Source organism: Hippoglossus hippoglossus, chromosome 6 (genome assembly GCF_009819705.1).
Source record: "Hippoglossus hippoglossus isolate fHipHip1 chromosome 6, fHipHip1.pri, whole genome shotgun sequence".
In the NCBI taxonomy this organism is placed as follows: Eukaryota; Metazoa; Chordata; class Actinopteri; order Pleuronectiformes; family Pleuronectidae; genus Hippoglossus; species Hippoglossus hippoglossus.
In genome coordinates this window covers 3,756,301-3,784,230 of record NC_047156.1, presented here as the reverse complement: position 1 = coordinate 3,784,230, position 27,930 = coordinate 3,756,301, and the positions used below count along the sequence as shown (strand labels likewise).

Below are 27,930 nucleotides of genomic sequence, written 5' to 3'. Positions count from 1 at the left end.
AAGAATCATTCTTGGGTAATTGGTGATAATGTCAAAAACGCTCCGTCTTGCAATGTTATGGAAAGTGTTCAGATTAATTCCTGGATCCACTTTCCTGTGTGTTTACACCTGATTCAATGGCGGTGTTGAGTTTTATCAGGTTTGATGTTTTCCTATGTGAGAAAAGTAGAAAGCTAAAATGTTGCCACCAGAGGCTGATGGGAATTTCATTGGTTGGATGTATTTAGTTATAATTATTGTATCAAAAGACTGGAACAATGTCTCGGGCTGAATTTGCATTGCTGGAGAATTTCTAATGTGGCTTAAAATCCATTGGACATAATTTAGAATTTACGGTAATTTTTGCCTTCATTCTTCCATTACTTCATTTAAAAACCTTGAGTGGATTCTAGGAGTTAAAGTTTTTAATTTGTCCCGATCAAATCAGCAGTGAGTCGTGAAGCTGAGGTCAGAATGTGAAGCTGCTGTAACTTTGCATGAATGAGTCTAAATAAAAAATGGAAATCAGAAATAAGTTGGTTATTTTTACTCGTCCAGGTTGATGTTTTTTTTATTAGATTCCTGAAATAAATAAGTTCTGGTGTTAAACTGAAGCTTGCTGTGTGAGAGGGACTAAATGTTTATGTAAAACATCCACAGAATCACACAGAACACGTGATATTTTCTTGAGTTTATTAACCTGAGCGTGGACATGGACACAACTTTATAAAACGAATATCACATTTATTACAAAGATGCACAGTAACACACGTAGTAGCAGTTTTCATTACACAATTCAGCACTGCATAAAAAGTACATTAAAAACATCGGCTTATCAGAACATGAACAGCATCATAGAAATATACATTCGATATCCTGTACATGCATATCAGAAACTTCCTGTCTGCTTCCGCTAGTTAAAACTCTGACATGACACACTTCCTCTATTTGTTCCCACACAATTAAAATATGTACAAACTCTATTAAATACAGAATCTGGAAAAAAGAAAACCATGCGTTAGTGATCATCAGCATCGTAACGTTGTAAACAGTGAGTAGATATCGACGACATGCAGGATGAACCGAAGTCATTAGAAATACAAGGATTTTTGCAAAAGCGATCAAAATGGGGCCCCGTGTTTTTAAGAGCCGGAGGATTTGACTCAGTATCTCACATCTACCCTGTGTCGCTGCTACAGCTCCCACCTCAGTCGGCCCAGCACATTAACACAGCGGAGCCTTAAACCTGCCTCCAGCACGACAAGGGGATCAAAAGCTTCCCCCGGGCGGAGGAGGTGAAGGAACACTGCTCGGTTCAGTTCGTCTGATCTGCTGCCGGAAAAACCATCCAAACAACGACAGGAGAGGATTCAACCACAGATGCACTTCAGCTCAGAGAGGACGTCACACCAAGGATGTATCACATGGTCTCAGGCACAAGACACACACATGCAAAAAGCAAAAAAAACAACAAACTACCTACGTCCTGATTAATCAAGATATTTTTCCCTTCACATTGTGTCTTTCCTGCTTGTTGCCGCCTGCCTTCACTTCACACGTGTCCGTTACGCACTCATCAAAGATCTGTGCTGCGAAGCTTTAACACACAGAAAGTCACGTCTGATGGATTCACACTGGCTGAGCTATCTTCTTATTTTAACACAGAGGCAGGGAGGTTTTCTTTCTGGTTTGTCATTAAGGAGAGGACAGGTTTAGTTGAGCTATGGTACAGCGTGCGGGGCCCTCGTCTTCACGGCGTCTCACTCCGGTGCCGGGTTGATGGGCGGGAGATTCCGCTGCTTGAAATACTGAGTGACCTGCTGAGGCAGCTCGGCCAGAACCGACTTGGCCAGAGTCTCCTTGGGAGCCTGGGAGAGAAACACAACATTTTCACACGCACACACGAAAACGAGACACAACAGAACTATTCATTTCACTGTGAGATCAAGAGTTCATGTTTACAGCTTCGGGTCTGATCACAAAAAGCTCTCAGATCTTGTCATTGTTCCAAGTTGAGCTCTTTGTCGATGTCTTCTACGTGTTTGTCTCGAAATATTGGGTTTGTTTTGTGTTCGTCAGACATACATCCACTTTAGTTCCCTTAAATCCAATTAAACTACAACAAATTTATCACACTCATAGACATCAGTTCCCTAAACGTGCCTGATTTTTTTTCCAACATCAATTATTTCTTTCCTGAGAAAACTGATAATGTTGAAATACGGCATTTCTCGCTATGTTAAAAAGAGAGAAAAATAAATAATCCTGGATCCACTCTCTGATCCGGACCCGCACCAAAATGTTCTTCCCGACCCACAATGCATCATTCCACCAAGTCTCTAACCCTAACCCTAAATCCGTGCAGTTCTTTCTGTGTAATCTAACATACAACTAACAAATAAATAAACAAATCAACAGACAGGAGTGAAAACAAACTAATTAATCTAATCAGCACCGACTGCACTGACGATATGTAGTAAAAGTTGAGCTGCCAACACTTTCATGTTTGTCTCATTAATACGTTTCCTCAGTCTGAGCTTCTCTCTCTCTCTCCCTCTCTGTTCTGGTGTCTCTCGCCCTCCCACCAACAAACCAACAAACTGGACTGAAGCCAGAAAACACTGTCTGTTCCGCCCACAACAAAGGAAGTGAGCTCGCCCACTACCAGCCCACACACACACAGACACACACACACACAGACACACACACACACACACACACAATAAAAGCGCACACACTAATTAACCTGTGTGCTATTCTACATCACACATGTATGAAAACTCATTAACATGAACACAACCAGTGTAAGTTTATGCTCATCAACAGAACACATGCAGGCAGCTACCCTCATCTACCGTGTGTGTGTGTGTGTGTGTGTGTGTGTGTGTGTGTGTGTGTGTGTGTGTGTGTGTGTGTGTGTGTGTGCAGCTGTAATCCAGCAGACCATTCGATAAACACACACACTCATGACATCATGTTGTTACAGTACTGGTCAAAATTATCGTGACAGAATTCACAATAACCCCAGATAATGTTGACCAGGATGATTTTCAGAGTCTGAGATTGGTTTCACACTGCCTATCTCTTAGCTTAGCTATTCTAACAACCAGTAAACCATCCATCCCATAGTTTTCTGTGTTTAACAGGCTGATACTCACATTACGGAAATCCCTGAAGGGGACGAACTGCACGATGTCCCGAACAGCCTCCTCTCCTGAGTTGGACCTCAACACGCTGGCGTCTCCATCCAGAAACTCCATGGCAGCAAAGTCTGCGTTGCCCACGCCGATTATGATAATGGACATGGGTAACTTAGACGCCTGCACGATGGCGTGACGCGTCTCGTCCATGTCGCTGATGACACCATCTGTGATTATGAGGAGAGTGAAGTACTGCTGCAGTGGGGAAGATGGATGAGGGAGGGAGGAGAAGAAGAGAGAACGAGAAAAGACAGAAAGGGGTTAAAACGTTTGAAAATGCAAGAATATGCAGAGGAAAACAAACCTACACGTCTCTGTTGCTCTAATAGAGAAGGAGGTAGTTTGATAATCTGCTCCAAACTGTGCAAACTCATGTCCGCACCATAAATATGTTAATGAGAGTGTTGATTTGCCCCTTTAAACGCATCCACAACTAAATTTAATGAGTTCTTCTCGGTTTGGTGTAAATTGGTTCAGCACTTTTTGCATAATCCTGCTGCCAAACAAACAAATCCACAAACAGACACCAGTGAAAACACAACAAACACAAACAATGATCAGTTCTGCAAACTAGAGCGTCGATGGTTTTCCTATGAAACGACCAGATGAAGACACACACTGACTTCACTTCAAAACTTTCTTCAAAATTCCACTTCCATGATGCACACACAGACACACACAGACACACACACAGACACACACGCAGGGAGGGCTCTGAAGCCTGTCTCTTTAATGTGCTAACAGCAGCGCTCATTAGAGAATCATTATCACACAGACAGGGTCGCTCGCACACTGGGACACGCGTAGACTGCACCGGCCACAGCCTGTGTGTGTGTGCCTGTGTGTGTCTGTGTGTGTGTCTGTGTGTGTGTGTGTGAGCAGCAGGAGTGTGTTCCTACATGGTCACACAGTTTGCAGTTGTAGGTTCTCTCATTATCAGGAGCAGGGACAGGATCACTGAGGAAGAGCAGCAGCCGATTTGTGTGTGCGGCCTGTTACACACCCACCCACTTACAACACACACACACACACACACACACACACACACACACACACACACACACACAGTCACCAGCCCCTGTGCCAGCATGTGGTCCACACACTCCTCTGCTGTGCCTGTCACATCTTATTGTGCGTTAACTCCTTGCCACGGTCCACCCCTGTTTGAACTCACAATAATCTGAAACAAGAAAGGGTCTGTAATCATTTCCTTACTGAAACAATAGGATTTTCAGAACACGACACACAGACGAGTTCGAGCCTTTGTGCATTTGGCTCGTGTATTTGTTCTCCACAGGGTGACAGGGTACAATTATGGACAAAAAGCCCTGTGGGAGCATAATGATACCCAGCTACCCAGCTCTCTCCACATTCAGGCAGGAGATGTGCCACTGGATGTGTGCACGAGAGGGACATGAACAGTTTGTTGGAACCTTGTAGATCCAAACCTCCTGCGAGAGTCACATGGCTGCTTTTCTTTTAATGACTGACCCCAGTGGGAACATCGTGCTGAGTTATTCCTAACTCGAGACTCCCACGGCTCTTTGTCGACTCTGATGTCAGCAGAATGTGCAGGTCCCCAGCGTGTGGAGGACCCCAGTGTGCTCAGGACCCCAGTGTGCTCAGGACCCCAGATTGTTCCGGACCCCAGTTTGTTCAGGACCCCATTGTGTGCAGGACCCCAGTTTGTTCAGGACCCCAGTTTGTTCAGGACCCCAGTGTGTGCAGGACCCCAGTTTGTTCAGGACCCCAGTGTGTGCAGGACCCCAGTTTGTTCAGGACCCCAGTTTGTTCAGGACCCCAGTTTGTTCAGGACCCCAGTTGGTTCGGGACCCTAGTGTGTGCAGGACCCCAGTTTGTGCAGGACCCCAGTTGGTTCAGGACCCCAGTTGGTGCAGGACCCCAGTTGGTTCAGGACCCCAGTTGGTTCAGGACCCCAGTTTGTGCAGGACCCCAGTTGGTTCAGGACCCCAGTTTGTGCAGGAGCCCAGTTTGTGCAGGACCCCAGTTGGTGCAGGACCCCAGTGTGTGCAGGACCCCAGTTTGTTCAGGACCCCAGTGTGTGCAGGACCCCAGTGTGTGCAGGACCCCAGTTTGTTAAGGACCCCAGTTGGTTCAGGACCCCAGTTGGTGCAGGACCCCAGTTGGTTCAGGACCCCAGTGTGTGCAGGACCCCAGTTTGTTAAGGACCCCAGTTGGTGCAGGACACCAGTGTGTTCAGGACCCCAGTTGGTTCAGGACCCCAGTTGGTTCAGGACCCCAGTGTGTGCAGGACCCCAGTTGGTTCAGGACCCCAGTTGGTGCACGACCCCAGTTTGTTCAGGACCCCAGTTGGTTCAGGACCCCATTTGGTGCAGGACCCCATTTGGTTCAGGACCCCAGTTGGTTCAGGACCCCATTTGGTGCAGGACCCCAGTTTGTTCAGGACCCCAGTTGGTGCAGGACCCCAGTTGGTGCAGGACCCCAGTGTGTGCAGGACCCCAGTTTGTTCAGGACCCCAGTTTGTTCAGGACCCCAGTTGGTTCAGGACCCCAGTGTGTGCAGGACCCCAGTGTGTGCAGGACCCCAGTTTGTTCAGGACCCCAGTTTGTTCAGGACCCCAGTTGGTTCAGGACCCCAGTGTGTGCAGGACCCCAGTTTGTTCAGGACCCCAGTTGGTTCAGGACCCCAGTTGGTTCAGGACCTCAGTTTGTTCAGGACCCCAGTGTGTGCAGGACCCCAGTGTGTTCAGGACCCTGGTTTGTGCAGGAACCCAGTTTGTGCAGGACCCCAGTGTGTGCAGGACCCCAGTGTGTGCAGGACCCCGGTTTGTGCCCACTGTTGTTTTCTCCGCAGTCACAAACATGAGCTCGAGGACATAAACATCACAAACTGAAACACGCTCCAGCTTCACAGTAATAAAAGACCAAATTACTACTTATATTCATTTTAAACTCTTCTCTCTTGTTATTCTGGACATTAAAACAGACACATGTGCTTGACATGATCCTGCTCCTGCCCCTCGGGGTGCTCACAGGGGTTTGAGCCTTCGCCAGAGCGAACCACTGCTGCCTCACGGTAATTAAGTCCGTGGCTGACAGACACGAACTCTTATTTTTGGCCCCCGAGAGGCAGATTTAGAAGCTGGAGCAGCAGTGATTAGAACAGACTCCAAACAGCAAAGCTCAACAATGCTTGTTTGAAACTTCTGCTTAGCCGAACGTAAAAAAAAAAACAATCTTACTCAGGAGCAAATAGCAAAAGGAAATGTTTGAAACTTTGGAAATCAAAGTCTGGAAAACTGAAATTGGAAATTCTGGAAATCAGACGGGGGGGTCGGAGTCATGAGCAATCATGAGTGTTTGGCCTGTGAAGGCTCTGTCCACGGGCCCGAGATTTTGGGTGTGGGAAGGCTGATTATTTTAAAAACAGTGTGTGACACGGGTACTTGTATAGACATTTTTTTTTTTAAAGGGCACTTTCCCAGGTTTAACCCTGTGTCTCTGTTTTAATTGCTCATGTATCTGTTTTTTCTTTTCATTCAGGCAGAGTAGATGCAGCGTTTCATGCACCTTTAGCTGTATTTTGTATTTTATTCAGTGGTTATGAATCAAATAATGTCCTGGGCACCTTCCTGTTGCATTAAGAAACTGTGTGTATATGTATAATTCCCACAAAGTGAAACTATTGTGGGCTTCAGTAGTATTATAATCTCATATCACCCTACACTATGACAGACTGTGTGTTATGTTCTCATGTCTTGAACCAGACTGTGCCACAGCTCCAGGAGTACTACAAGAATTCCTCCCAAGAAATGTTACTAAATAGAAAATCTCTCCCTGGGTGTGAGACAGACCCCCAGGCTCGCCCCTTAATTTGGATTTGAGGTGTTACTGCTTAAAATACATAATCCAGTGGTTTCACCAGTTGGAAGTAAACTAAGCTGCAATTCATTGGTTGAGATCAAACAAGCTCAGCTGGGATTGGTTCTCTGACTAAAAGGGAGATGACAGTATGTGTGCTGTTAATCGTATTTGTCATGTATGAAGATTAACATGTCTACGGTGGTGACGTAAAGAGGGAATGTATATATGGAAAAGTAGTGCGAGTAGTTTAAGTCAAAGCTACGCCTCTAGCTTTAAAATGAGAAACTCAGATTGGAGGTTACTCGAAAACGTGTGAACTTCCCTGTCAGTGTCTCAGCTGCAAAGTGGTGTAAGGACAGAAGATGTCCCACAGGAGGTGTCACTCCAGTCTGTCGCCCTGTGGTCAACATGGCTGCAGTCTGAGCCAACAGACGCACAAACTGTCGACCATGAAGCTGCTGAAATGTGAGTACAAACACCCTGACAGGTTTTAGCATATATACTATCCAATAATAATAAAATGTTCTAGTTTGGCGCATGTCCAATCCTCTAACATGGAGGAGGTGGGGTTTATGCCAACAGGGGGGGGGGGCAATCAAGATGATTTCTAGGGAGCATTCATGTTGCCCGTCTTTAGAAAGTCTCTGATCCTTCCTGCCTGAGCTGTTAACTGCCTGCCCCAGTTTAACCAGGACTCGACCTTTGCTCTCTCACCTCCAGTCGATATCTAATTCAATATTAAAATTGATTTCAGTTTGGGATTCTGCAGCGTGATTCTGCAGCATGAAAAAAATTCTCTTGAGAGACCTGTGGCTACATTTCCACAGTCTCTCCCTGGAAGACGTGGACCGTTCCTGCCAAGTGTGTCAACAAAGGAGGGTGTTCAGACAGATAGCAGTAAATAGCTGGCTGTGTGTTGGTAATACATGACGGCGCTCTGTCTCATCTTTCTGCTTTTAATTATACCAGTTCAAATGAGGAATAATTAAAATGTGGAAAGGCAGATAACCAGGTTAATTATTGTCACCTACCGCTGCTTTCTCCTGTTGAAGGGCCTGGGCAGCGAAACGCGCTACATGGCTGATGATTGGAGAAAAGTTTGTCGGGCCATAGAACCGGATGTGAGGGAGACAGGTGGAGTAGGCCTCGGCAATGCCCTCCACACCTAGAGAGGGACAGAGAATTTAAATGTAGAGACAACTTCAATTTTAAGAAGAGAGACCAGAGGAAGGGAAAACAGGTTCGGTTTCTCTTCAGCATTTCTCTGACTCAAATAAGATTAATCCATACTGTGACTTAAATATAACCCCTAACCTGCTTATTTGACTTAAAAGTTGTGCTTTTTTAATGCATATTAACTTTATAAAAAATATACACCTTCATAGTAAGAAATGCAAAGAATAGGGGAAACTTTAACTGAAATTCATGAAAATACATTATATATTTTCATGCACAGTTTATACTTTTTATTTCACATGTTTTGTTTTCATTTTTTTACTACAGATTACATTTTTATTTTACTTTCAATGTACATTTTTCATATTTTTAAGAAATATTGTTCATTATTACTATTTGAGGGGTTGTAATTATACATTAAATCAAACCAGAGCCAGGCTTTCAACCTCTCGAGAGTTGTGCTCTAATAAATAAATATGAATAAACTTGCACTGGTCTGAATGATCAGGGGAAATTATTTGTGCGATCTTCAGCAGAAAGTGGAGGTGAAGTGTGAATGTGTTATTTACTCAGATGCAACAAGATATTCAGAGAAGTGAAACTCCTGCTGCTGTCACAAGATCTGAAGTTGTCTTTTTATTCAACTGTGTGTCCGACAGGGTTTTCAAACTGAAGAATCCTCCACTGTAACATGGGTCTGTCAATGTTTTTATATATATTATACTATTGTAAACATGTGTTTTACATCTTTACAGGGCGAGACACGTCTCAGCCAATCCTATCTGTTCATGCTGCTTGCAGGCTGAACATGTGGGTTCAAGCCAGAAAGAAGACGACAACCTTTGAGCCGAGATGAGCGACAGCTGGTGATGAATGAACAGTTGTAAACAATGAGTCAGCATGTGTGTGTGAGCGAGTTCTTGTTAATGGAAAAGTCACATTTGTTTGTTTGAATATCACAGGGATGTTTAAAATGAACCGTTAAACACAGATTAATAGAAACAGTTTAACACTACACATTATGAATGTTGCCAACACATTTCTCTTAAAAATCACAATGGAAGTGGCATTAAACGAGCAATTAAGACCTTCCTGCATATATTTAAGACCTTGTTGGCAATGCTTTAACATATTTTAGATTTTTCAAGGCCTAACATTTTTTTTTGTGTCTCCTGTGAGAGTATGATGTGAGAAAGTGTTTGAGAATGAGTCATGTTCTACTGTTTGTGCTTCTATTAGGCTTCTTGTTATTTGTTTATGTGTCAAGAACATTTAATTCTTGTCAGTTAACTGTTAATGGTTCATTATGAGCGCTGGCTATGAATGAGAAAAATATCTAAATCAATATCTCTAGTCCTTCATGGAGTTTATGTTGAAACAATATCTCTATATTCATATTTGTCTCAAAGACCCAAGAGAATCCAGAGAACCAAAGATAGAGATTAGTACAATAAAAAAAAGCCAGATATGAAACTGGGAAACTATAATCAGTATTCCAACAGGGGGGGGTCTCACCTGAACAGAAGGGGTTAGTGGGGTTGAAGTTGATGGCGAATTCGTGCGACACCTGAGGAGACGACAAACAGACAATAGAGATAGTGATGTTCGTCCTTCAGTCCGCAGTAAAAATACTGATGAGAAATACAGTCCATTTCTCCCACACCTTCTCCCTCCCACCCTCTCTCTCTCTCTCTCTCTCTCTCTCTCTCCTTTGTCCTTTTCATCAGCTCAGCGCCATGGCAACACAGATGGGTTGACAGTTGCATAATCATGTGAATATGTATAAAGCTGCTTTTTTGTACGTGTGTTTGTTCCGTGTTTATAGAAATGTGTGTACAATACAGGCTTGTTTCAACTGGAAGTTTGCATGTGACCCCCCCCCCCCCCGCCTTTCTTTCACTCTCTCTGTGACACATACACACACACACGCACGCACGCACGCACGCACGCACGCACACACACACACACACACACACACACACGTTTACCTTCCAGTCTGGTGGGAGTTGAGCTCCAAATCCCAGAGCAGGAAACATTTTGTCGCTGAGGAGGAAACCATGACAACAGATTGGAACACAAGTTAAACCTTTTTTCTTATTTTTCAACCACATTCAACAAGCTGGATTTCGACAGCAGAAGAAAATCCCATTACCTCATTCACACAAAGACACACGTTCACAGACATTTGCAGAGAAACAAGCAGAGGTGGCAGAAAAAAAAGGTAAAACTGTAAAACTGTCAGTGAGGAAAGAGGTTTATCTGAAGGGCAGGATACACAGATATTGATATTAGCTTTTTTTAGGTAAGTAGGAAGGAAGTAATTGTTTTGTGTACAAATGCATGGAAGAGTTTTGCTGCCATGCCAGAAAAACCAAAACGGATCAGTGTCAGGATATGAAAAGTTCATTGTTTTAATAACATGTTTTTCATATTTTCTAGGTATAAATACGCAGATAAACAGAGCAAACAGACGGTTGTGTGTTCCATGTATTGTGACTTTCATGCCAAAGCACTGCACAGTGGTGCTCAGGTAGGCGATGGGATTAAGATGGATATTAAGGAACCGATAAACCTGTTAAAAGCTTTCTGTGAACCCCAGTGTGACGTGGCAGGGAAATCATTTCTATTTCACTGTTACATTTGGAAAACTCCAGCACCGATAAACCTGAGCTGTCACTTTGTTTGTAGAGACAACAGATCCAAGTCTTTCTCATCATACTCACGTATCATAGTCCTGTATGATTTGTCCCACAGCTAAAATGGCAGCGAGGTACTCGTTGCTGCCCAGCGGGTTGATGTAATGGAGGGAGGACGGCTCTCGAGGGTTCCCATTGGATGCTGTGAAGTCAATACCCACCTATGGACATAGAGAAATGACGATTCAGTAGAGGTCATCCTCTCAAAAACCTGCAGTGCAGTGATGAGTTTCATGGTCTCAACATACTGTGACGGTGGTTCTTCTGACATAAATGAAATTGTACAAATCCAGTTTTATAGTTTTTCCTCTGAATAACTGTGACAGGAAATATCCAGATAGTACAATGATTTTTCTGCCATCGACATAGGTTTTGGGTTTTTAGGTCTGTTATACAGTTTTTTTTGTGGATTTAACAGTTCTGTAAAGTTAAAAAGCTGAAGGTCTGAGCGAGCTCCTCTTCTCCCCAGTAAACAGAATGTCTGTTTTTTTGTATCTGAACCCGACCTGAGCTTGATGCTGTTAATATAAAGTCGATTTCCCCGATTACAGACACGAGCAGAGTTGTTTCTCAATTAAAAGTGCAGAAATGACATACTTTCATTTTCTAAAACACCTTCATAACTCAGAAGACAATAACAACATGAAAGCTCAAAGCATGTCGATATTTTCAATAAACTGACTGAAAACAAACAATGACACAAGATGATTCCCTATTTGTTCCATTAAATACAGAATGTAAAGTGAAGGTCTGAGGGAAACAATAGAGAAAATGGAGTTGCAGTTGCTGGAACGTCTCGTTATCTCGGAGTAAGAACTTCAACTGTACAATTACAAAAAAAGACCTGTTGCACTTCAACATTGTTATTGTGGTTACATCCTTTATAGAAAAATTGTTGATCTCAGCAGTTTCCCTGATTCATTAAACACATCGTCTGGTTTTCTTAAATTTAGGACAAAAAAGGTTTTCATCTGAGGACTGATAAAAAAATACTGTATTGCAGCCGTGTCTGAAAATTGAAAGAAAGAAAGAAAATGTCCCTGAAATCACACAAAGGCATATTTTTAACACAGATGACCACAGGGTGACACTGTGAGAACATACACAAACACACACACACACACACACACACACACACACACACACACACACACACACACACACACACACACACACACACACACACGCACAGATACACAGCCTAACATAATATGAGATTAAAAGTGACAAGCTTTTCCTCAGGCGTCGAGCAGCAGTTTCTGTGGTGACAAGAACCCGACCCAGAACCCCCCCCCCCCCCCTTCTATCAGCTTAAATATTTTCTCAACCATCTCCCTCTTTTTGTAATTTAACATCTGGAGCCACTATGAGTGTGATAAAAACAACAATGTCCTGCTTCAGCACGGACAACAACAGAAGAAGGACAAAATGGAGAAGTGGTGGATGAGTACAAGAGAGAAAATTGGGAAAATGAGGTGAAGAATGGGAGGAAGGAGAGATGGGGGAGAATGAAGAGCACCAGGGGCAGCAGGAGTGACGGACACACAGATGTAGGGTGACAGAATTAGGGTGCTGCTGTGTACTTTGTAAATGTGTTGGCATGTGTGTGTGTGTGTGTGTGTGTGTGTTACTTCCTGGAACATACGTGTGAAGACAGACCCACGTTGCCCAATAATCAGGTGTCAATTAAACCTTCAAATTTCAATTTCATGTGTCAACCCAATACATAATGCTAATTTATTTTTCCTTATGTTTACTTATCAATACCTTTTTACTTTTTATCCTTTGCAAAAGCAGTTATATTTTCACGCCCTGTCCTTTTGTTTGTTTGATTGTCAGCAGGATTACACAACATTTACACAACAGATTCCCATGAAACTTGGTGAAAGGATGGAACATGAGCAAAGACTTTTGGGACCGAGGTCAGCCTGTCTCACTATTTACACTTACAAACCTCCATGTGATCAGTTTGTGCCTTTTCCATACAAACATATGAGGGAGATCATCCCCTCTTCTGAAGGTATCCATAAAAACACAGAGAGGGCGACTTTTACTACATGAGACATGTTTACTGTACACACTGTACATCTCGTACACCCTGTTCTCCACTCACCAAGCTCCCTTACAACCAGCGATGCTGAATGATATCAAACACAAGAGATTCCGATGAACTGAGTCTTTCACAAGCAGCAGTGTGAGGCTGTGTCTTTGTGTTGGAGTGTGTAACACAGAGATGTTCCTCTCTCTCTCTCTCTCTTCCATCTTCCACAGCCTCAAGACTTTCTCTTCCTGGAGATTAGGATTAGAGCCAAACTAAGTCTGATTGAACACCGCGGAGCAGCTCTTTCTGCATGCGTGTGTGTGTGTCTGTGTGTGTCTGTGTGTAAAATCTATGCATATTAGTGGCAATGTGCATGTGAGAAGACGAAAGTCCTCGACGATCAAGCATCTTTGTGAGATTATGTGTGCTTCAGCATGTCTAAATCAGTCCGCCTGCACGAGCAGGGAAGGTGCATGTTTGAAGATTCTGCACGTGTGTGCACACAGAGAGCGCCGCTTGTTCACAGAGCCAAAGTGTGTGTGTGTGTGTGTGGTAAAATGTTTGTATGGAGGAGATGCTGCATTTGGGTTTGTGTCATGTTTCAGGAGATTGTGCGTAAATCAGTCGTAGTGTGTAAGCAGGAGAGAGAAAGAGAGTGTGTAGAAGGACATTGTGTTTGTGCTCACGTGTGTGTATGTAAATAGTAAGAATAAGAGGAGGTATCTGTGTTAATACTGTATTAGGTGTGTGTGTGTGTGTGTGTGTGTGTGTGTGTGTGTGTGTGTGTGTGTGTGTGTGTGTGTGTGTGTGTGTGTGTGTGTGCATGTGTGTGCGTGCGTGTGTGTGTGTCAGTGAAAAAGCTGCAGGTCTTTGACAAAAGGCAAAAGATTAGGAGGGAGCAGTGAGGATTTAAGAGTTCCCATTCCGACTTAAATTTTCTCATCTCGTCACCACGAGAACAGACAAATGTTCCCAACGCACTGAAATTCGGCTCATTACGAATAATCCAGGTCTGGAGGAGGAAATGATTCAAATGTTCACATCTGTTTCTCATCAAAAACTACAAGCAGCCATTTAAAAATTCTACTACTGGTGATGTTTCTATTGTAACACATTAAGTTGGTTGTTTGTATTGTAACCGACGTCTTTACATGCACACGTTCAGTCAGTGAAATACCTCCACAGATGTGAGAGTTTCTCCTTCACCTCAGTCAGTGAGAAGGAGAGCCGACTGGAAGTAGAGAGTCCTCATGACTGAAAACTCATCACTGCTGGTCAAGTCCGAACTCACCGCTCCGGTTTGAACTGGTCATCAAGAGCACATACGACAGGAACTAGAGCTAATGTGAGAGTTTTATCGTATAATCAGGATCATTGCATATTCTGCTGCTAAGTGAGAGCGACATTACAGCGTGTAGAGGCTGAAGCTTTTTGATTTCATATCTATCTCGCGACTAATTCATGCATAAGCATCATCCTATTAAGTTTCAAGCTCTATTTCCAGCGAGCACTCGATGCAGATTGCAGCTATAAAAGGTGACAGATCTACCATGAACATTTTCAGTAGTTAGGGTAGATAAGAAAAAGAGGCGTCTCATTTTAAAACAGTGCTCGTTGATGTTGTCGGCTGAAATAAAACCTGTAAATCCAAAAATCTGGCAATCAAACGCTGTTACTTTTTAAATCACCTGAAAATATTTACTAAATGAAGAGCAGTATTTGGTCTTAATGAAAGCAAACCTATTTACATTATGAGGATAAACACCATCGTCTTAACTGACAAATTAAATTAGACACATCCCACTGTTCTGCTCTTATGTTCCCTTTCTCTCTCGTTCATCATGGTGCCAACTTTGTCTTGAACAGCACAAAGCGTCACTATGGCAACAATAACCATGCACTTTGCATTAAAGCATAATTTCAAACAATAAGACAAGGTAAAAAAAATAACAGGCTGACACTGAAGGTTGTCACTGCCTGTGTGTGTGTGTGTGTGTGTGTGTGTGTGTGTGTGTGTGTGTGTGTGTGTGTGTGTGTGTGTGTGTGTGTGTGTGTGTGTGTGTGTGTGTGTGTGTGTGTGTGTGTGCCCTGATTTTAACACAATCTGTCAGATTTCTGTCCCCAGTAGACGAATAAAACACATCCCCTGACACCTACAGCATCTCTGTAAAACAAAAGAAATCAGGTCACCTCCCCACAACAGCTCTTTTGTACTTGACCGTGACCTTGAGCCAGAAAAATTCCAAACAATTATAAATTATATAAACCTTTTCTTTTTTCCCCCCCAGTTACGACAAAAGACCTTTGACCACCAAATTATTACCAGTTCATACTTGAGTGCGAGTGGAATTTAAAGAGATTCCCAAAAAGTGTTCCTGACAATGGGGAAAGTAAAAGAGACTTTTTGAGGGACTGAATGTTTGTGTGTACAGGCTCTTGTTGAATTGTAATGTGGTGTAAATGTGTGTGTGTGAGTCTTATCTTTGTGTGTCTGTGGCTTTAGAGTTTGTGTAGTGTGAGTTTTACAGTAACAGTGAGTTGGTCTGAATGGTTGTGGAATTTAGCAGCGGGGCAGCAGTATTTGACACAAATACCCCCTGGATAATAGTACGATTTCTCAATGACTGTGTGTGTGTGTGTGTGTGTGTGTGTGTGTGTGTGTGTGTGTGTGTGTGTGTGTGTGTGTGTGTGTGTGTGTGTGTTTGTGTGTGTGTGTGCGCTTGTGGCTATTATAAACAAGTTTACTCACACACAATAGGTGTGACATCACCAGGGACATATGAGTTTCTCCTAACAAGATTACAAAATGGACTGAGACGCTGCTCTTTCCACCAGAAGCTCTCTCTCTCTCTCTCTCTTTCTTTACCTCCTCCTCACATATCTCACCATCACACTCACTTCCTATTTCCATCATTTCAAAAGTAATTTTCTTGTATTCGCCTCTTCTCCCCCCAGTTTTCTCTCGGCCCTCCTGTTTTCACAATTCAAGCATCCGTGAATCGAGGTTCACAAAACCCTATTACAACCCCCCCCCCCCCCACCCGATTTCTCCGTCTCTCTCTGAGTAACATCTCCTTGTCTCTCGCACTTTCTCTCTCCTGAATGTAAATGATCATCCCGCTGTAACCCCCCCCCCCCGGGAGATGAAAATAGAAACTGTGGATGTTTTCCATTCATTTTCAGGAGCAAAGTACGTGGAAGCACGTGTGTCATTATCATGTCATTTCAGGCAGGATAAAACCACAGGAATGCTCATATGCTACTCACAGTAAACATGAGCTGACATCCTCCCAGTATGTAATCCAGGAAGGTGTAGTTTCTGGTAACCTGGAAGACACAAGAGTCAAAGTAAGAAACAAGGTAAATAACAATAGTCAATGATCTTTTGAGAAAAGGTGGATAAAGGTAAATAAAACAGTGTTAAAATGACCTGGAACCAGAAATGAATGAATCTCACTGCATCACACGGTGTTTAAATAAAACACATAAACACACACTTTACTATTATTCTGATCCAGTTTGTCATTTCAAAGCTTTTTGGTACAAACTGATTACAGCAGCTCAGCCTATAACAAACTATAACAGCACCTAAACACTACAAATTGTAAAAATAAATGTTTGAACACAATCTCCATTCGAATTACAATGAATATTTAGCACAGATTTTACTGTCATTAGTCTAATCCCAGCCGGCAGCCAACAAATATAATTACTGCATTAGCACTTTTGTGCATGTACTGTATGTGTGTGTGTGTGTGTGTGTGTGTGTGTGTGTGTGTGTGTGTGTGTGTATAAGTATAAATAAGGATGGAGGAAAATAATTAATTATGAAAGCTTGTCATCACACACACACACACGCGGCTTTAATGTCGTTCCAACCGGCATCTAAAGACTCAGTATTCCAGCTCAATGAGTCGTCTGTTGGGCTGAAAGCTGCCACACTAATTAGTTATTCAGCAGAAGTTATGAACGCTCAGTCAGAAGTGTGTCAGCTGATCAAATCCAAACTGGTATAATCAAATGTTTCATTGTGTCGAGTGTGAGATGGGAAACTGACCTGAGTGGGTTAGTTAGTGTTTGTGCAGCTTTAAGTCTCGTTTAGCTTGTTTTTTCCACTAATTGATTTGTGAGCTGTCGCTTTGAAGCCTCGAGTTCAGCATTTTCTCCAGCGCCATCTTGTTTTCAAAAAAAACCCTGAAGTAACCATATTTGGAAGAGCAGGGGGGTGGAGCCTGATGCACACCCTCCCACACCTGCAACCTGCACCCATTGTACGGTACAAGCTGTCAATCACACGGTGTCCACACCCCAGTGCCTACGGTGCTTTGACGTATTTTTAACTCTGTATTGAAGAGGACTTGAAGCTCGAGATTGAGACAATAAACTAAAATATTTACTCAGGTATTATACTTTGAGATGTGAGGATTCTTGATTTGGGCTGAATGGAGGCCAGTAGAGCAGTTGATGACAAAATGTGTCTTTAAATCATCTGTTTTTCAAAGCATTTTCCCGAAAGGTCTGTGATTTCTTCAGGTCAGTTGTTTGTCTCCTGTCAGCTTAAGAATTATATTACAGAGGAGTCAATCCAACAAAGGAAATAAACCTTTTCCTTTTTCCCAGAAATATTCCAGGACATGTCCAAGTGTTATATGTCTATAAATGTCTCCATCCATCAATCTCCCCTCACCTTACATGACTTGACAATGATAGTTCCAGAGTTTTTGTAATTCTTCTTCTTCTTCTGTTTCTTGGGGTTGATGCAGTCAAACTCCACCTGCAGAGACACAGCGACAGTGGGAGGGAGGAGACAGATGAGGAGTGTTAGATGGAGGGAGGGAAAGAGGGGGAAGGAGGAGATGACAGCAGAGCTGGAAAGAGGAGCAGGGAGGACATGAACAGACCTGACTCTGATCTGCATGTTTTCCTCACGCCGCCCACAGCAACTTAGATACTTGGTGATGTATCATAAACCAAAACAAATCACAGTGGTGCAACACTATTGTTTATGAAAAACACTGAATTTATTCTATTTGATGCTGTTTGTCCAACAAATACACACTTTTACAACATTGCGTTTCATCAATACAGATATTTGAGACACACACACACACACACACACACGCTGCACAGACTCACATGTCTTAAGTCAGTCGCTGATTCAGATGACAGGTAACTCTAAATGCCTCGCAGTGTTCCCGGGGCTCAGCTAAAGGCTGTTTTACATCTCAAAAGCACCTCTCATTTCCCTCATCCCCCTTTTCACACTGCCTGTCGCCCTCCATCTTCCCCCATCTCTCCATCCTGCATCTGCCCTTTTATTTTTCGCTTGTTATTTTTGTGTCACCCCGAACATCATTACCACACATGAAGAGACTCTGGAGAGCGAGTGGAGAGGCGGCCTCTGCACACGCACACGTGCAGTTTCACAAATGAACATACGCGCAGATGCACATGCCAGCGCACACACACAGAGCAGCTAATGAATAAACTGTGTTCTGATCCGTGCATCTTTATATTTTTAGCAGAAAAGAATGAATCTCATCAGTGTTTAGTCACTGGCAGCACAGACTTCAGGCTCAGTCGGTCAGCACAGGACACAACGTGGGAAAAACTGCTAATCTGTGCATTGTTATTCCATCTTCATTGTATTTGAATGTATTTAAACTGCAAATTAGCCAGAGGCCAATTCAGTAAATCTAAATCAGACAGAATGAAGCTGATGAGCACGGTTCTGTTTATTTTGTGCAACATCAGATTCCTGTTGTTTTGGATCTTTAAAAGAAATTTGAGACATTTAAAATCACACTGTTACCTTCTGCTGCAAAGGGATTCAGCAGCTTTGGTGTAAATTATCAGCACAGTGGGACAGTAATGTTCATTATACACCAGAGGAAAAACACAGCTTGGATAGTCACAGATTATCACCACAAGTGGGGACAATTTCAACATTTGACCTGATGGTGGTTTATGTTTAAGCGTTAAAATGGGATTTGGCCGGCGGGGAAACCCTGAAATGTTTCTCAAATTAAAGTCTCTACTTGACTGTCTAATGTTAAAGAAATACGAACACACCTGAAAATGCATATCACATCATTCACGTACACTGGTCACGTGCATGTCGCTGTAAACAGGAAGGAGATTGTCTACACTGCAGTTGCTTAATTACAAAGGAGGAACAACAGTAACAGCAGGGATTTGTTTTCTTGGACTGAAATATGAATTATGCTAAACACGTTTTACCTCCACTGAGTTCTGGGCTTCAGTCATCTTGGAAACCGTAGCTTGAAACTCTCCTATGAAGTCATGGCCTCCATCGTTGTCGTAGTCATAACACAGAACCTGTTGATGAGTAGAACACATCATATTTTATTTTTATCTTATCTCTTATCTTGTTTGTTTTCCATGATTTGGCCAATGTGTACGTCTTTCTGTTTTTCTTTTAGTATTTTAGTTTTGGTGTTTAATCATTTAACATGATAAAATGCATCAAAACTAAACAGTGTCTGTCATTCTCTCCTCTTGTCAATGTGTAACATCTAATAAAAAAAGAAGATCCATAGCAGAGCAGTGTTGTAATCACCAACCTTGATGTTTCTGTCCACATCTCCATTGCAGAGAGAGATGAGCGGCACAGTAAACGGTTTCCACGACGGGTCTAAAGTGTTCTTTATGACCTGAAGTCCCAGACACAGAAAGAGTCAAGTTATCATGAGATTACTCTGCAGCATATACAGTTCATGATGCAGCCACAGTAGAATTACCTCAGCATCAGCACTCACACACTTACTGTTACAGTGTCTGACCTTGTGTAAAATCACAGCTCATGACACATGCAGGTGGCCCCATGACTCACCTCCGTCCTGTGCACCAGCATCCATTTACCATCTTCTCCTTGTTTGTGAAACTCCAAGTAAGGGTCCGACTTCCCGAAGAAGTCCTGAATGAAACAGAGACACATTGTTGTGAAGTCTTTTTCGTGTTCTATCCTCATTCATGCTCTTCTCAGCCAAAATGCTCCACCAGGGTGTCACCATCTGACCAGAGGTGAGGACTGGAAGGGGTCAACCGAGGCAGGCTTCCTACCTTCTTATCCAGTTTACGCCCACTCAGGGTCAGACTGATGATTCTGTTGTCAGACAGCTCCTGGGCTGTGATCTGAAGAAGGAGTTACAGCTCGATATTAGATCCAGCAAAAATACTGGTTCTTCACTATTTACACTTACATCAACATCTGCAGCAACAATCACAGCAGCAGCCTCAATAACATCCTTACTCCTTGATGCCATAATAAGAAACAACAGTGACAAGAGCAACATGTGATGATACGGTACAACATGTGTCCGTCAACCGGAGGAAACAGAAAGAAAACCAGGATATAAAGGAAACAGTACTGATGCTTACGGTAATGGATCCCTTGCCAGCTGGCTTCCCATTGGCTAAGATCAATGGTCTGTGGAGTTTTTTATTGGACACAATCTAGAGGAAAATCAAAGAGAATGAAGAATTAAAAAAAATGAGGGTTTGAACTTTATGGAAAGTCTTGGTTTCAAAGATTTGTTCCTAAAAATATAGTTTGATTCCAATTCCCTGAATCAAATATTTCTTAGAAACTTTTACTCAGTCGTCCTGTTTAAAACAGAACCAACTTTGGACTGGAAAGGAGAAATCAAGTCATACCAGTCCGAGTGTACAAATGAATTCTCCGAGGAAGTCGTGTTCGTAGAGCTGAGTGGCGCACTTGTCTTCGTCGAACAAGGCAAAGCGAAGCTTCTGGATCTCCTCGAAGTGGTAGTCCACCTGAAACTTCACTCCGAATACTGGATTCAAGTTGTTCACAGCGGTTTCAGTGCGGCCGAGCTAAACGACAAGACACAGGGAGAGAGATAGACACGTTAAACAAAACATGAATCACTTTGACCTTGTGATAGTCAATCAGAGTTCATCCTCTCGTCTGTAATCCTTAAAATCTGGAACGTCAAAATGTCCAAATGGAATAAATAAAAAAAAAATGAGGTCAAGGTGAATCAGGTTTATCAGGTTCCACGTTTAAAATGTTCAAATTCTCTTAAAATAAATTTAAATTTGGGCAAATGTGATGATATTCCCATCAGCATCAGATTATTTTTTAATAGCTGCATTTGAATATTTTTTGTATTTAATGCTAATTAGTAAATGTTGGTTATTCTATGAAACTGTGATGTTTAATGATTCCAAAAATGATCATTCCCACTAAAATAACGTTCAAATAATTACAATATGTAATAAAAAATTTTGTGTATCACTCTGCCCTATCTAGTAACTGTATAAATGTAATTTACATTTATAAAGTGTAGTTTTTTCATGTGATTATGAAAGTGTTTATTCAAATATCTTACATCTCTCTGTAGATATTGTTCTCATTAAAGAACTGAGAAGGGAGATGTTGTGGACTGACTTCAGAGAAGTGAAGGCTCTAACTTCCACCTGCTAACGGGGCTCACAGCACTTATCCATTTATCTGACGGATGAGAGCGGAGCGCAGGAGAACGGCTGCACTTTGTGGCTTAACAACAGAAATGACTGGGGCATCATGGAGCTCTGGCAGGCAGAAGTGCACGTCTCACATTTGTGTCACTGTGGATTTGAACCTGGCTCACCGGGCTGTGGCTATGAATCAGACCCTTGTGGTGCTTCATCCCCTCTCTGCCTTCCTCTATTTTTATCTGCCCGTGTTCACTTTCAGATAAATGACACGAAAAAAGAAACCAACAAAACAGACAATGAAAAAAAAAGACTGGTATCTGTCTTGATGCCTTTAGTCAAACAGAAAGACCAAATATCACATAAGCTTCAATAACATGTGTCTGTTTCACTGCCTGGTTTCCTGACTTGAACATGACACTGATAAAAGCCACGTAAAACCAAAAATAATGAGCTCAAAGATGCTAAAACGCTGTGTTCACCCAAAGAGAACTGCAGTTTGGACCCAGTCCCATTTAACACAGTGATTTGACCCATCGTGAATATTAAAATATTGATTTAATAGCTTCAATATCTTTTTTTATATATTGATATGCTTTAAACATCCAGGGTTCACATGTTGCTATTTTTTAATCACAGTGGATTTTTGAGAACAACAGAATAAAAAAATAATCTGATAAGACATACAATCATGTGTGAGAGTGAGAGTCTGACCAATATGTAATTATGCTGATACAAATCAACTGATATTAGCATTGTCAACATGTTGGTAAAATCAAACTGAAAAGTTGTGCATTTATGTTTAATTTCAATTTTATTTTCAAGTTCTACATAACTGGTTGTATTTGTGTTTTCGCCTTAGTTACCTTTCTTTATCATAAGGTTTGGATGATGAAATCTGAAGAATCATTACCAAGATTCATACAATAATATGCCCTAATATTGTTTTTGGCAATATATATATATATTTATAATTAGCATAATACAAATTTGTTGGGTTTTCAAACACGGTTCATTATCTATATAGAAACTAACTAACTACAAACTATACAGTAGACCACTGCTGAAGATGTGATTCTTTAAGCCTCCCTACAGTTTGTGACATCACAGGTGAGTTCTCCCTCGCCGTGTTCCAGGTGTTTATTTGTGTCCATGACACGTGTTGAGATTAGCATTCGAGAAAACAAACAAACAGAGGATTTAGCAAACAGCTCACGTGGTGTGATAACTTGGTGCCGAGTAACAAGCAAATCTGAGATCAATATTTCTATCAGCCGGTTATAATCTATAATCATTTCCTTACAGCCAGATTTAACTATCACATCTTACTGGTTCTCTTCATTCTTTCCTTCCTTCTTGAGTTTCTCCTTCCCTCTCTCTTGCTAATTTCCCCCCTCACTCTTTTCTCATCTCCCTCTCTCACACCTCCTCGCTCTCACACTCTTATCCACTCTCGCTCTCGCTCTCTTTCCCCACTGATGGACCCAGCTGCTTCTCACACCTCTATCTCACAAGACAGACGAAGATAGACAGGAAGTGAGATGAAGAGAGGGGACGACGGGCGCCAGGAACGAGAGGAACAATCGGAGAGAGAGAAAACAAAGCTAACAGGAGGTGATCGCAGAAAGCGAGAACACTGCGAGTGTGTGTGAGAAGAAACCGTGGAGCTGTGGACGATATCCAAGAAAAGGTTCGGGCCTCATTTCGCCTCCTCCGTCGTTCCCTCACTCCAGGAGCACTGAGCTTTTGTTTCGCTACCCGTTGCCACAGCAACCGTTGGCAATTTCACATCAGAGCCACATGCCCTGCTGACCGACAGCGAGCTACAACCCGAGGCTCTCGCCTACACACACACAGACACGCATGCACACTCGTACACAAAAGCCAGCTTTGCCCTGTTGACCAGCCGTTCGCTGTAGAAAAGCCTTGAGGCAGCAGCCTACACACAACAAGTCTTCATCACCACGTTCCTCTTCAGCGTCTTCAAGTTGAAGCTAATGTCTTTCTCTCCCGACGCCACGAGAAAATGTCAATCACATCCCATTATGTGGTGTTTATGGAATGACAGCGACAAGGCTCAGAGAAGAAACAGAAGACATGAACAATGAAAGGCTCCACGTACAGAATCTATTCTCAAGTTTGATTTAAAAGTGTAAACAATTATGACCATGATTTTGTTTTCCAGGTTTTTCGCTCTTAACACATGCAGGTTTTGATCTTAGATTTCGGCCAGAGTCAGAAATTGTTGTCACATGCTTAGCCCACAATCTGATGCCAGAAATTACACTTGACTAAAAATTCAATAGCAATCAATACTTCTATTTACACATGTTCTACACTGTCACCAGTAAAAGAAGGTGGAACTTCATATTCTTAACTTTACAGCACTAATAATCAGGTCTTCAGTACCAGACTCAAACATCCCACTGGGCTCAGTGCGGCCGGCCTCGAGCCAGATGGTCAAAACATCGTGAGTTTAGAACATACGCTGCCTGCAAACATAGACAACAAACAAAATCCTCTTATCTCCTCCTTGGCTGGGACACCCACCATGGAGAATGTGACCTTGAAAGCACTTCTAACACTTGTTCAAATCTTCCATCTTCCCTTCTGTCTCCTCTTTATCTCCTCCTCCCTTTTATCATCATCCCTCCACCTCCCTGGAGTCGACACCCAGCACGGAGAAGCACCAGAAATTGTTTTTTACTCCTTATTATCCAAACGTTAATCTATCATCCCTCTCTTCATCCTTCACTTCTCCATTTTTTTCAATGAAGACAAAACACGCCTCTTCTTCACTTCCTGTCCCCTGCCTCTCCACCTCCATCCATCAGTTCTCCCTCTAACCCACCATCCCTCCATCCTTACCTCCACCCAGTTTCCATCCACCTCGTGGAAGAGAACACAGAAGGGGTCGGACTTGGAGGCTACATCTCGGTCCAGCAGGCTGGCGGCGGTGACGGACAGCTCCACCCGGGTGACGCAGCGCTGGGGCCCGACACTGAGCGTCTGGCCCTCGGTGGCCGAGCCGAGAGTGTAGGCCATGATCGGAACTCACAACTAATCACCCTGAAAGAAAAATACAAACAGAAGAATAACTGAAGTAGAAATAAGTAGAACTAAGTGTTAAACACACCCACTCACATCCCACACTGACTCTTTCTTGGCTGAACACGAGCTCCTGAAAGCTTCCAATGATAAACATGATGAACAGTTGGACTGTTGATCAATGGTGGTGGTTGAAAGTACAGTGTTAAAACTAGAGCCCAGTGACAGGCCCCTTAATTTAATTAAGCTGCACAAATTTCACTGGAGCGGAACTACAAGAAGATTATATTATCTTATCATATCTTATCTTATCTTTCACAGACGAGGCAGAAAAGATTTGTATATATATTTTACATTAAAAAAACATAAATTCTAGATTAAAGTTTAACATATTTGGTTGTATTTGTGTTTTTTTCTTAATTCTTTGTAATAAGGTTTCCGGTTAAACTGTAAAATATTAATCCTCAATTACATTTTTTGAAGGATAAAAAATATAAGTAACAACAAATAAATAATAATCAATAAATCACAATTACAATACAGCACATGTGGATTTACAGCCCTCAGCAGATGAAGGAAATAACCAATGAGACACACATGTAGAAAACATACACACACACCCACACGCACACACACACACACACACACACACACACACACACACACACACACACACACACACACACACACACACACACACACACACACACACAGATCAAAGCGATGACAGAACCTCCAAAATCATGACACCTCAATCATTGAGTGCAAGACGTGAAGAGAAAACACACAAATCGTTTCTTTGTGCGTCTGTAATTTGTAACATTTGCTTCTCTGTACATCACATTTGAAACAATTTTCCACGAGCGTTATGGACAAATAAAGGTTTTGTTCTCATGCTAAAACGATGCCGTCTGTTGCTAAGATACTAATGTGTCCTAACCAGCGTGCTCCCCCCCCGCCCTGCTCCTGTGATGTCACGCTGGTAGTTTGGTGGTGCACTGAAAATACCAGTGCAATATTTTCATTCAATTACCCAGCCATTCACTGGATAGCCTGTTTTGACTGACTGAAATCTTCTTAATCGCTCACTCATTCATCCGCTCACTGGACTCATTGACTCACTGTGTTTAACAGATTAGACAAACAACAGACAGAGGATTCAGCAGAGGTCTGAATGATCAGGAAAAGACATGATGGAGGATCCTGGACATGAAGAGGCAGTGCAGAGAAAAAATGAAATGATATATATATATATATATATAAGATGAGCCAATGAAAATGAAAAGAAACAAAACATTAACAGACAAGAATCAGACATGATGTCGCGATGCATTGGGGAACTGTTACAGGACTTACAACACAAACAATGATTGTTATACCAGGGCTGGGCACAAAGCAATATCAATAATTATCACGATATCATTTTCATCAATAGCAAAAGCACAAAGGTTCAATATACAGTATATTGATAGATTAATAATGAATTGTGTGGTAAAACACATGGTTGATCCGATTTGTGAAATGTTATTTTGTCCATGAAGAGTTTAAAACCACAACAATCACTCAAAGAACAACAATTTACTGTGATAATTATCGTCATCGACTGGAAGAACCTTCACTTATTTACAGGCTCCTTCGCCAAATCAGAGCCGATGCATGTAGAAAAAGAAAGTGATGATATTCCAGTGTTAATGTTAACGCTGTTGACACCATCCGCTGCTTTAAACAGTCGCAAGAGTGTGTGATGGTACTGACCCTGCTGCTGCTGCACATCCACACCTGAGTCCTGAGTGTGTGTGTGTGTGTGTGTGTGTGTGTGTGTGTGTGTGTGTGTGTGTGTGTGTGTGTGTGTGTGTGTGTGTGTGTGTGTGTGTGTGTGTGTGTGTGTGTGAACTCAATGCAGACAGTCATTAAGTGTAATTACACGTCCTGGTGCCACACTGGTGCCCAGACAGACTGTAAACAGCAATCAATCACACGACTTCAATTCAACGTGACACTGATAAAAAAAAATGATCAAACTCAATGTTCGACACACAAACACGATGTTCACGAGGGAAACAAGGAGCTAACTCAGCACGTCCTCCCAGACCCCAGGATCAGGATCTGCTCCCACCTGTGGATCGAACTACCTGAGGTCGGCTGAAACTGTCGGATCATTCAAATCAGGACTGGAAACAAGGTGGTTTGCTGCAGCTGTCGCATTAAAATCACTAACTTAACTATCGATTGTCTCTTTTTGACCATTTTCCTACTTCTTTGATGCATTTTACTGCCTTTACCTGTTTTAATTCACTGCTCGGCTGCTGTATCTGTCTGTTGAATAACCTTGTGCATGAACGGTGCCACACAGACACACGTGCCTCGAGTGGGCTGATTGTATTTACATGTTGTTTGTGTTTTTAATTCATTTACACAGACGTGGACCTTTGTGTTTGCAAAAAAGTTTAATTGAATTGAGTCCACATTTAACAATAAAAATCAATTTATAGTATTTTGATGCATTTTACTCTCTTGTACTGTTTCAATTCAAGGCTTTGCTGCCATTTTAATTTGATTAGTCTATTGAATTATCTTGTATGATTGTATTTACATGTTTTTTTATACAGATGTGGATATTTGTTTCTGCAATAAAGTTGTATTCAATAGATTTATAGCAATGTAACAATTTATTGTCTTTTTTCACCATTTTTCTGTCTCTGAAATACATTTTACTCTCTTATACTGTTTTAATTCAAGGCTTGAATGGAGCTGTACAGATACACGTTCCTTCACTGGGCTGCTAATGGTTGTATTTACATGTTTGATTGTATTTTATCTAATTTCATACAGATGCGGATCATTTGTTTCTGCAATAAAGTTGAATTGAATGGAGCAAACAGCTGTTGCCAGATGTTTGAGCATCTTCTCTGTGTCACAAACATCAAACTCACACACAGATCAGTGGTTAACAAATCTCCATTAATCAGTGTCTCCCAGTTTCATCTGCACAGATCCACGTTGAACACGCTGAAGGTGTGAAAACTCACCTCTGATATCAAAGCAACTTCTCTCTTCAGTTTCAAAGGACGAACAACTGGGAATGAAAATCTCTTTCTTCTGTCTTCTTCTATGAGGGAGTGAAAAGTGCAGCAGCCATGTTCGCCGGAGGGAGACACAGTGTCGCGGGTGTGATTCCTCCTCAGCCCGGATTCACACTGTGCCTCAGAGCCGCTGCAGCTCCGACAGCAGACAAGCTAACGGTGCTGGCCCCGCACCGGAAGTACCGTGAGCGGGCCTGCAAAATAAAAGCGTCGGCAGCAAAGCAGTTCCGCCTTGGTACGTTTATTCCAACATCTGTCTCACAGTGTTTGTATTTTTAATTCACAGTCTGGTGTTTTTTATTACTCTTCACCATTTGTTTTCTTGTGCTCTATAAATGAAGTTATTATTATATTATTACCATCAAGGGTGTAATGGTTTTTCTTTTTAATTATGAACAGTAT

General features: G+C 42.3%; 1 protein-coding gene across 1 annotated transcript; it reads right to left on the bottom strand.

Annotated features, from left to right (window-relative positions):
• Positions 1 to 655: 655 nt before the first annotated feature.
• Positions 656 to 27,682, bottom strand: cpne2 (copine II). The gene is made up of 16 exons (XM_034588033.1): positions 27,475 to 27,682; positions 24,266 to 24,466; positions 20,615 to 20,794; positions 20,339 to 20,413; positions 20,021 to 20,092; positions 19,791 to 19,874; positions 19,522 to 19,611; positions 19,178 to 19,276; positions 17,625 to 17,711; positions 16,205 to 16,264; positions 10,924 to 11,057; positions 10,189 to 10,243; positions 9,716 to 9,767; positions 8,056 to 8,189; positions 3,138 to 3,374; positions 656 to 1,847 (listed from the first exon to the last, which is right to left on the bottom strand). The coding sequence occupies exons 2-16, from the start codon at positions 24,440 to 24,442 to the stop codon at positions 1,740 to 1,742; spliced, it is 1,644 nt and encodes a 547-aa protein (XP_034443924.1). The 5' UTR covers positions 24,443 to 24,466; positions 27,475 to 27,682; the 3' UTR covers positions 656 to 1,739.
• Between the last annotated feature and the right edge of the window lie 248 nt (positions 27,683 to 27,930).

Coding starts and splice junctions, on each gene's coding strand:
- cpne2 (XM_034588033.1), bottom strand. CDS start 24,442: ATGGCCTACACTCTCGGCTCGGCCACCGAGGGCCAGACGCTCAGTGTC. Junction 19,875..20,020: donor GGCGTAAACTGGATAAGAAG/GTAGGAAGCCTG, acceptor TGTTTCATTCAG/GACTTCTTCGGGAAGTCGGA. Junction 1,848..3,137: donor CCTTCAGGGATTTCCGTAAT/GTGAGTATCAGC, acceptor TTTCTCTCCCAG/GCTCCCAAGGAGACTCTGGC.